At 42.4% G+C, this 10,417-nt stretch overlaps 2 protein-coding genes across 3 annotated transcripts; both read left to right on the top strand.

The window, feature by feature from the left end:
• The first annotated feature begins 2,892 nt into the window (after window positions 1-2,892).
• On the top strand, window positions 2,893-6,554 carry meiob (meiosis specific with OB-fold). Its single transcript, XM_076093942.1, has 13 exons — window positions 2,893-2,949; window positions 3,121-3,178; window positions 3,349-3,480; window positions 3,730-3,802; window positions 3,978-4,173; window positions 4,501-4,601; window positions 4,829-4,881; window positions 5,071-5,166; window positions 5,324-5,416; window positions 5,647-5,791; window positions 5,910-6,096; window positions 6,255-6,341; window positions 6,441-6,554. Exons 1-13 carry the CDS (start codon window positions 2,893-2,895, stop codon window positions 6,552-6,554), a joined length of 1,392 nt encoding a protein of 463 aa, XP_075950057.1.
• A 726-nt stretch (window positions 6,555-7,280) lies between these two features.
• mlst8 (MTOR associated protein, LST8 homolog (S. cerevisiae)) lies at window positions 7,281-10,147 on the top strand. Of its 2 annotated transcripts, none has more exons than XM_076093355.1 (9): window positions 7,281-7,362; window positions 7,648-7,826; window positions 8,020-8,071; window positions 8,176-8,338; window positions 8,421-8,496; window positions 8,640-8,792; window positions 8,881-9,005; window positions 9,105-9,268; window positions 9,373-10,147. In XM_076093355.1, exons 2-9 carry the CDS (start codon window positions 7,698-7,700, stop codon window positions 9,489-9,491), a joined length of 981 nt encoding a protein of 326 aa, XP_075949470.1. In that variant the 5' UTR covers window positions 7,281-7,362; window positions 7,648-7,697; the 3' UTR covers window positions 9,492-10,147. The 2 variants fall into 2 exon arrangements, with proteins under 2 accessions (XP_075949470.1, XP_075949471.1); XM_076093356.1 differs by having other exon boundaries at window positions 7,361-7,390.
• Window positions 10,148-10,417: the final 270 nt, after the last annotated feature.

The following is a 10,417-nucleotide window of genomic DNA, read 5'->3' as shown; positions in this document are numbered from 1 at the left end:
ATCCCCGCAGCTCTTAAAGGACTTTTCTCTGGGTTGTCTTTTTGTTGCCATGACTCTGTGTCTTTGCTTCCTCCTCTCTTCTCATGTTTTACACAGGGTGTGAAGCTGGACCACAAATCTCCTGTCTGGTGCCATCGTGGAGGTCCAGTGGGCAGTTGCTAAATATGAACAGTGGTGGAGGAAGTATTTTTTTTACTAGCAATACCACAATGTAAAAATATAACGAAAGATTTGATATTGAAAAGAACAAGAATTTGATGAGCAAAATAAAGCCTCAAAACACACAAGTGGCCGATACAGGATGGCTTCTGTCGGTGTTGTATAATATAATTTATATTACTGAATTATTGGGAAGAGTTTTTCACATTCACATATAGAGCATAATGTAATTATGTGTAAAGAAGAGAGCTTAACTATTTAAAACACACATTCTTTATTAAACTTGTTTTGAATGTGGTGTTTGACTCTCTGGTACAACGCCTCTATTTCCAGAAGAAGTCTCATATTCTAAGTTTGTAGTGCAGAAATGCAGTTTTCATAAGAAGCAGCAAATGTGTTCACGACAAGACGTCGACTGATGCATCAGTGGCACGATATTGAATTTCCACAGAAGAACAGCAGAGAAATCTGCTGCTTAGTTGAGATGGATAAGTCGCATATTTCTTCACACAATCGGCTTAACTGAAGTGTCGAGGACCTCCAATATGGCTGCCCCACAAGCCTGAAAGTGTGTTACTGTACACATGAAGGACTACTATTTTAACGTTACAACCACAAACCACAAGTGTCGTTGTACCTGTGATTGCAGTTATACTGTGCGAATGTACTGACATGCATACGGAAAAGAACACACAGATGATGGATTAATAGCCGAGAGGTGGTGAGACGGCTACAGGCCCTCCAGGGAGCCGACCTGCGGCAGGGAGGCCTTCCAATCTCAACACATTGCTGCAGTGACTGTGTTTGCAGCCCTGCTTGTCTCTGAATAAAGTCATGCCATCGGAGGTGAGAAGCAAGACCTTATGTTGTTGCTTATCATAAGGAAATTCAAAACAGTTCGTTCAAACCACTTCAAAAGAACCAGCGGAATATCGGGAGAAAGTATGATTGATGACCTGAAGCCATGAATTCATTATGGATGAATCATTAAAGCAAAAGTAAGTTTAACTTGATTTATCTGATGATGCTTTACAGTGCTGCTGTGATTAATGGACTCACAAACTGTAGTCAGGAAAACCTAATGAAATTAGAATTTGAAATTTGGTTTCATTTGAATAGCCATCAGGCACTGGTGCAAATAGCAAATGGATTCCTCCGCGTAGCTCCATGTTCGATGTCTTTAATCAGTTCACATTATACAACATTATACAAAGTCCATCAATACATTGATGGGGCATTACACACCAGGCCGTCTGCAGGGGAATAATCTCACAATGTTGTGTTAGAGAGTGGAAAAATGCTTTTATGGCTGCCACCGCACAGTTTTCTCTCAGTAATTAGCAACACATTGACCTTGGAATCACATCAACAGACATATTACTGCCCAAAAAAAAGCAGCATTAGTCACAGGGATGAGATATCCCCACCATGAGGATTAGTCACTGCCGAAAAGGAACAAGGCTGTGTGAAGCTGAATAAGGGTTTACTGTTACACCTTTTGATTCCTGCTTAGGTGTATGAGACAGTTTCACGCATCAAATGCAGCTGTGTGCTATCAAAACAAACCAGGAAACTGTCAAATTCATCTCAACGAAGCCGTCTGAGAACAAATCCCATGCTGTGGGTGATGGCTTTGGATTATCAAAGGATGCCTTTCACAGTAGACACTTTTAAAAAGATGAGTCCCATCGTGTACAAATATAATGTGTGTGTCTGTGAGGTGAATGTTTGTGCATAATTACAGCTTCCAGTCAATGGGTCCATCAGTGATAGCAGTTGTATTGTTCAGTCCCGTTTCATGCATGTTTGCGCAGCTGTACAGATGTTTACTGTACTGAATGTGTGTTTAAATTGTAGATTTCATCCTTGGCTTTATCACGCAATAAAGTCTACCAAATCATTGGGTGAATACAAGACTCTTTTCATTAACTAGTGGAAATATTCTAAACAAATTAGTAATCAATGATGTTTAATTACAGCAGGGTCACATTATAATGTCTAAATTGCCAAGGGCCAATTATACATTTTTAAACAGGTTTACATTACTGTATGTAAAATTGTTTAGGAATGTTTTATGGAAGACATAAAATATGGTTAAATAATTTGGTATTTCATAAATGGTCCCCAACAGAAATGTAACCAAATAAAATTACATTCATATAGATTTGTTTGAAATAGATTAAGTGGGAATAAAATAATTCAATACTTATCAGCACTACTTGGAAATGTCTATTTTTTTCTGACTGCATGTGAAGGCAGCATCTACGTGTCGTGTGCATATAAGTCTATGGTCGCGTGCGGTGCAACAGTTTTGCCGCGATAAACGTAACAAACTGAGGAAAACAGACGCAGGTAAAAAAAAATAAACTGAATAAAAAATAAAACGTATTAGGTAGTACCGTAACTTTCCAATACTCCCACCATGTTGTCAGTTAGAGCTGTGATAAGAGTGAGAAAGACAAAACTAACATGAGCCTTGTTTCACTATTAGCTAACTGTTAGCTAACGTTAAGATTAATGCTAACAACTTAATTACTAATGACAGAACCGTGTATTCGTTTTAATCTAAGGTCTCCACTGTTAGGTAATGTTAGAAACTGGTAAATGCTTCAAAACCTTTTATCCTGGTGGAATTAAACCACAACTGTTAACTCTCATTGTTTTATTTGTTCTGCCTCTGTGGACAGAGTCTGTGAACGCACTAATAGCTGGTTAAAGTTATGAATAAACAAAATGGCTGCTCAGACCTACATTGCCATCTCTGAGCTCCACCCCAACTTCTCCCACCCGGTGAGTTCAGGTGATTTATTGAGATATACGAGTGTGTTCCTGCTGCAGCCCTGAAAACAAAATCAATATATATATCAATAGCCAGGAACAATATTCTGCAATTGTGCAACAGGATGTATTTTAACTGTGTTGAGCAGTAAACATATCTGCACATATTACCCTTATGTGTAGACGGTGGCAGGCATCATCATCGGGAAAACTGATGTCAAAAGCTTTCCTGACAGAAAAAGTAAGTATCTTATATTACATTTGGATGTTAGTGTCAATAACGCATCCTTTTTACAGCGCTGCGCCTCAGTGTCTTGTACACCAGCCCCCTCTTCTGGAGAATAGATGAATACATAACAATTCATAAACATCCTCTGAGGCCCCCCACCCACCTATACATCTGAATTTCAGATATTGGTGTAGACAGATTCACTTTTGGCTTCACCATTAAGGACTCACCTGACTTCTTCATTAATGTGACGGCCTGGGGGAACGATGGATACATCAACGGGCTCTCCAACAGCTTCGGCACCGGAGACTGTGGTGAGGAAGTCCCCCTCAAAGCCTTAAAAATCTTTGAAAATGTGTGGATGTGGCATAAATATATATTACTCATCAATATCAATATCAGTAGTACAAAATATAGCTTTGGTCATGTCCAACTTGTGATATATTTCTTTACTTGTAGAATGAAAATCAAGCTTTACTCTAAGTCGCAATAGAAAAAACAGAAGGTCATTTTTTTAAATGTTTAATGTCGTCGCACAAAACTGTTTCTTATTATTTTTCCAGTCATCGTTGAAAATCCTTTAGTTACCAACAAAGACCCAGAGAAAGGGGACAGATTCTGTCCCACAACACCAAGGTAATTAACACCTTAAATGCATATACTGTAGAAGAATTAGTTGTGCTTTAAATAGCTGAAGAGTAGTGAGGTTAACACAATGTAATACTGTGTAAATTGTGATACAACACAATGTAATGTCTGATGACGGTGTCAAAGCACTTCCTGGTTCAAAGGCCTGCGCCTGCTGTCTCAGCCTCTACAGGCTGCTGGTGTCGGAGGCTCATTCCCAGGTGTTACTGTGTGCCGACACGGGCGCCCTCGACCGGCTGCTGCCACTGATCCACCTGCCGGTGAAGGACTCCCGAGATTTCTACTCTCTGGCAGACATCGTTGCCAACGGGCAGAAGCTGGATGGCACGGTGATAAATATACTGGCTGCAGTGAAATCGGTAGGGCACCTTCAGGTCACAGTCTTTCAGTATTTAATAGTATTTTTGAGAAGTTTGCCTTTGAGTACATTTAGGTATCAGTTATGTGCTGTATAAATAACATGTATTGCTATTATTGTCAGCCACACAAGATATTTAGAGCCTACAATCTAGCGTTAAATATTACAATTGCAGAGATAATTAGGATTGCGACAGACCAACGTACCATAACGGCCCTAAAGACGTGCCTCAGTGTTCAGACAGAGGCCAGACCCCGCACGTAATGTCACTGCAGTTTTTACAGCATATTGTTATAGGAGCGTCAGATGATTCTGTTTACATTTTCAGATCGGAGAGCTGAAGCAGTTCACCACTTCAGACAGGCGCAAAGGGCAGAGGCTGGAAGTGAAGCTCTTTGATGACTCTGTTTCTTCCTTCCCTCTCGTCTGGTGCGTCATGCTGCTTTAAATCATTTGGAAAATGAATAAAGATGAATAACTTTTTGCTGCTTTTGTGTGATATTCCATCCTACTGGCCCTTTGGATGACTGCTGTGTATCTTTAGGTCACCACAAATTTGACTTTGGTGTTATGACTTTGGCTTTAGATTAACCTGCTGAACTCCACGTGTGTTTGATTTTCACTGAGTAACTCCCTGACCTCTGTTTCACTCGCAGCTGGGACAGAGAAGCCATTCAGCTCGTGCAAACGTTGATACCCAAGGAGACTGGTAGGTAACAGCTGCTGCTCATTCTCAGCCACAAAAACAAATCTTTATTTAACCTGTTGTTCCTGCCTGTCACATCCCGTTAACGTACCGCACCGCAGAGAAACACGGGAGGTGTACACCTGAGACGTGACTGTGTGTTTACGTTTGAGATAGCTTACTGTTGTTTTAACTTCTATTCTTCCTTCAAAGTGCTCTTCATAGCCGATGCAAAGATTGGCTTTGACAGCTTCCGCAACGGCATGACGGCAACCGTTAACTCGAAAACTATTATCACCGTCAATCCTGGTAAGATATCACAGCAACGCATGCAAAAGCATGAGATCTGATACATCTGTCTATGCGCAATCCATCAAAAACAAGGTTTTCAGCCATGGTGTAGAGTGTTGGAGGGAAAAAAAGTATCATCTCACTGCTGTTCAAGCCATTCATCATCTTCCCTCAGACACCAGAGAGGCCAGTCTGCTGTTCAGCTATGCTAAAGAAGTGTCTGAGTCTGGTGCTCTGGATCAGGATGAGAAGCCAGAGGACGTGCCTGGTGGGTCATAGTGAAGAATTCTACTCACTTGGTAGAAGTCTCGCTGCATCTTGAATGTTAAACTCAGCTCCTATCTCTCTTATGTTTGACTTTTCTTTCTCTCTTTTAAATTTCACCCTGCCACTTAATTCTTCCTTCTATAACACTCTGAAGTATCAGATGACGATGTGACAAGGCCTGTGTGAAAAGACTGCAGCGATGCAAATGCGGTGCTGCTTTTGTCCCCGCAGTGGACTCCATCACCGACGTGTACACAGTGAGCCAGCTGAAGCAGAAGGTCCAGGAGAACCCTGAAGCTTTCTTCGGCGTCACGTACAGCTTCATCTCCAGGCTGGACCTCGACTCTTCTGTTTCAAAAGTCATCAGGACGCGATGGTGAGTCCACACAAGCGCATAGAGTGGAGGCATTCATAAATAGTTGCTGCTTTCATTGTACTTGTGATGATAGCTGATAAACAGTTCCTTGATCAGTGTGTTTCCCTCATCGTCTCAGCTCCAGGTGTAAGTTTCAGGTGACTGAGGACGCACAGAGCTGCACCAACCTGTTGTGTCCAGGGAGGGATCAGGCTCTTTTAGCCGCCACAGGCTTCGACCTGCTGGTGGACCTCACGGACCACACCGGCACCCTGCACGCCTGCAGCCTCAGGAGCCCAGTGGCAGAACAGACACTGGGCTGTACGGTCAGTACCAGTTCACAGGAGGAGGATTATTCAGCCTCAATCCTACACGTGGTAGCTCCTGTGTGTAGGGATTAAAGAACATGACAGAAGCCAGATGAATACCAATACATGTTGGAAACAATAAGAGATAAACAGAATTTGTGTTCCATCTGTTGTAGACCGAAGAGTTTACACGTTTGACTGATGACGAGCGGACCGCGATGAAGTGGAAATTCCTTTTGGAGAGATGCAAAATATACGTGAAGGTATAGTGGCTTTTAAATGAATGTCGTGTGTGTGTGTGTGTGTGTGTGTTAGCTATAAAAGCAAATCATAAGTTGAAAGATTCTTATAATATGTTGTAGATAATCCCCTCCACCAAACTGAAGACTGGGACCAGGGGGGTGGTCCTGGGCTGCTCAGTGGCTGACCCAGGAGAGGTGAAGCAGCACATGTCCGCCCTGCTGCAGCGGCTGTGATCACAGCACACGCTGACAGAGCAGGAAAGCTCGTATGTTATAATCAGCTGCTTTACCGGCTGTGTGCGACTGTTCTGACTGAGATGTTAACAAGAGAAATAGTCATTTTTACATCTGCAGGATTTGTGTTTTGTTAATAGATACATTCTCTGTATTATTTATTTATTTATTGAACGTATTTAAATATATATGTTGAAGTTAATGTACTGTTGGCTGGACTTCTTTTTACAACTGTTAAATAAACTAATTTATACGTTTATTATGTCAAGTGTCAAATGTATCAATCAACATTTCAATGACAATTTAATTTACTGTTTACATTTTTTGATTAAATGTTAGTTACATTTACCCATGTACATTTTGACTAAATCACTACTTTATTAGTAGTACAGTCTTGTACTGTTGGTCAGTATAGATTGACTGCATATAAAGAAAGCTTTTTACATTTGCTAAACTCAATTTTACACCAGTAATTTCACCAAATCTAAATTAAAACACAATTAAAGCAACAGTTTATTTTTACAGGACTTTAGTTGTTACTGGTATTTATTTTACCAATAGGATAATCTTACAGTATCATTTGAAACACAACTAACTAACATATTCTGAATAGTCCGATGAGTCTGAGTTGAATTATTGGTCATTTTAAACCTTTATGGCTGTGGTCCAGTTGTCCTGCTATGATACAATAAGTCAGTAGGTGGCGGCAGAGTGCTGGTTATCAAAGCGGAACATTTGACACAGCGTTGTATGTTGCTACCGGACACTTTACGGGGACGTACAGATTTGTCATCAACAACAACTCAAGGTAATCTAAACTTGTCAGCTTCATTATTGTAAGTAGTGGAAACTGTCATACATAATATCCTACAGTGAAACATCTTTACAGTCACATTTGTGTAGCTTTTGATGTTTAAACGTCAGCTAACTGTCTGCATGGCCCTTAGGTAGCTATCTGCTAACGTTAGCCTGCACGTTAACGTACAGGTTGACTCATATCTCCACAGTGTCTCAATAAATTAAACCTGTTGAAAGACGACATTTAACGGTTTAAAAACTGCAGCAGCTGACTGTCTCCTCTATTTCCACGCAGTGACTCGTTACATGCCTCGCTCTGAGCGGTGACAGCCAGCAGTCGTTAGCATGAACGTGAACCAGGGGACGGTGGGCAGCGACCCGGTCATTCTGGCCACGGCCGGATACGACCACACTGTCCGGTTCTGGCAGGCCCACAGCGGGATCTGCACCAGGACCGTCCAGCACCAGGACTCCGTATCCTTACTCTGACTAACGAACAGTGTGCTCTGACGAATGCCAGTACTGAAGATGACATCAGTAGAGTGTGTCCTGCTGCTTTCATAGTAGAAGGAGAGACTTGTTTCAAGTTGACTAATTAAAGCCAAGCTGTAATATATTATTAAAAAAAATATGCACAACAATCCACTTCCTTAACATTTGCTCCCAGCAAGTGAACTCACTTGAGGTCACACCCGACAGGAGTATGATTGCAGCTGCAGGTCGGTTCAGAACGTCTCTCGGATGTTCTCCTCATCCTGGATTGCACAATTGAAATTCATAGCTGCCGTATTATCTTCCACTCATTTCCACTCTTGCTTCTCAGGTTATCAGCACATCCGCATGTACGACCTGAACTCCAACAATCCCAACCCGGTGATCAACTACGACGGCGTTAGCAAGAACATCACGTCTGTGGGCTTCCATGAAGATGGACGCTGGATGTACACAGGAGGAGAGGACTGCATGGCTCGCATATGGGACCTCAGGTAAGGAAATGCCCGCTGTGCTAAAACGCGTTCACTCCGCGTTCAACGAACCTAACTCTGATCCTTCTGCCGCTCCTCTCAGGTCAAGAAATCTGCAGTGTCAGAGGATATTCCAGGTCAATGCTCCGATCAACTGTGTATGCCTGCATCCCAACCAGGTGAGACATTGACTGGTGCTAATGCTACTGTTTACTTTTTATTTTAGCTGTTTAAATGTGTTTGTTTGATTTATAAGTCAATTAAAGTACGTGCTTCCTGCCCAAAAATGTCAGTCAACATTCAGTGTTGTATGTTTTTTCAGGCAGAGCTGATTGTTGGAGACCAGAGTGGAGTGATTCACATCTGGGATCTGAAGACTGACCACAACGAACAGCTGATTCCTGAGCCAGAGGTCTCGATCAACTCGGTTCACATTGATGCAGATGCCAGTTACATGGCAGCGGTCAACAGCTCGGTCAGTCCTCAAAACGTCTGAGAAGGGTGCTGTGCGTTAAATCATACTCTATTATTAAAGCATCCTTTTGTTTTGTTTTTCTGAACAGGGGAACTGTTATGTGTGGAACCTTGCTGGAGGCATCGGAGATGAGGTGACTCAGCTCATCCCAAAGACTAAGATCCCCGCACACAAGCGCTACTCCCTCCGCTGCAAGTTCAGCCCCGATTCCACGTGAGTGCCCTTCTCCTCTACACACTGTAAATCTTTCTCTCCGATGTCGTTGCTGATGATACGGATTTTTTTTCCGTGTTTATTGCCGTCAACCTCCAGCCTGTTGGCCACCTGCTCCGCAGACCAGACCTGTAAGATCTGGAGGACGTCCAATTTCTCGCTGATGACGGAGCTGAGCATCAAGAGTAACAATCCCGGAGAGACATCCAGAGGCTGGATGTGGGACTGTGCTTTCTCTGGAGACTCCCAGTATATCGTCACTGGTCCGTACATGAGCCCTGGCAAATGGGTTTTCATCATTGCAATGTCAATATACTTGCATCATAACCAATTTCGGGGTTTGACTCTTCTCTTCTTCCATCCGCAGCCTCCTCGGATAACCTGGCTCGTCTGTGGTGCGTGGAGACGGGGGAGATCAAGAGGGAATACAGCGGCCATCAGAAGGCCGTGGTGTGTCTGGCCTTCAACGACAGTGTGCTGGGCTGAGGAGGAGGAAGGAGATGAAGAGATGTGCAGATAGTCTGTGCAGAAGTGGAACAAGGACATAAAAACATTGTGCCTCAATTGGGAATTACGTATAACAACTGCTCCCAGAAATGATCACCTTGAGAAAGTTGAGGCTTGTGTTTTGAACATTACGATGACTCTCAGCTGTGCGTTCCTGGATATCTACAGCGCTCTTCCTTGCCAAATGCATGTAAGTATTCAGCATAGCAGCAAGGCAAAAATGTACATACATAAAGTCGAAAATCCACCTTAAAGGGCCAGGCACACCATTTTGAACCAGATGTAATCGGTTGTACGGGAAAACTTCTGAACCAACTGTGTAGAAATGGGTAAGTCTGATTGAAACATGTTACCTTAAATACTGAACTTTATGTTTTTAACTTCATCCCTCTGTGCACAGAAGGAAATCCTTTTCAACTCTTTGTTTTTATCGTGCACCGTATTTATTGTGTCAAAAGGACAGCGCGTTTCACGTCAACTTGGAGTTATTTCTCACACGTGATGTGTATAATTCATTTGATAGTCTTGATTCAAAGTTAAGTTGTGCTACTCTTAATGATCACGTGGATTAGGAAGTGTCGAGAGAAACGATGTACAGGGAATGATTCTGCAGTAAAAAGACGTCGTTTAAAGAAGTGAGTTTTGTCTTTCTTCCCCCCCCAGTAATGAAGAAAAAAGGCCACAAATACACAACAGTCTTTTATTTAACAGATCAAAAAAAAATCGTATTGCGACTGAAACGGATACACATAATTATACTGCTGCAGTGGGTTACAGGAAATACAATTAGAGGCATGTAAAAAAATCTCTTTAGTGTCCCACCAGAGAGGATATTATGCATGAAGAGAGTGACGATGGGGCTTTGGCGATAACCGCGACAGCCTGTCTCCATCTCTTCTCTCTCG

This window comes from Anarhichas minor, unplaced genomic scaffold (assembly GCF_050575085.1).
Source record: "Anarhichas minor isolate MPS153535 unplaced genomic scaffold, ASM5057508v1 ptg000017l, whole genome shotgun sequence".
Lineage (NCBI taxonomy): Eukaryota > Metazoa > Chordata > Actinopteri > Perciformes > Anarhichadidae > Anarhichas > Anarhichas minor.
The sequence above is the reverse complement of the archived record's forward strand: the minus strand, read 5'-3'. Positions and strand labels throughout refer to the sequence as shown.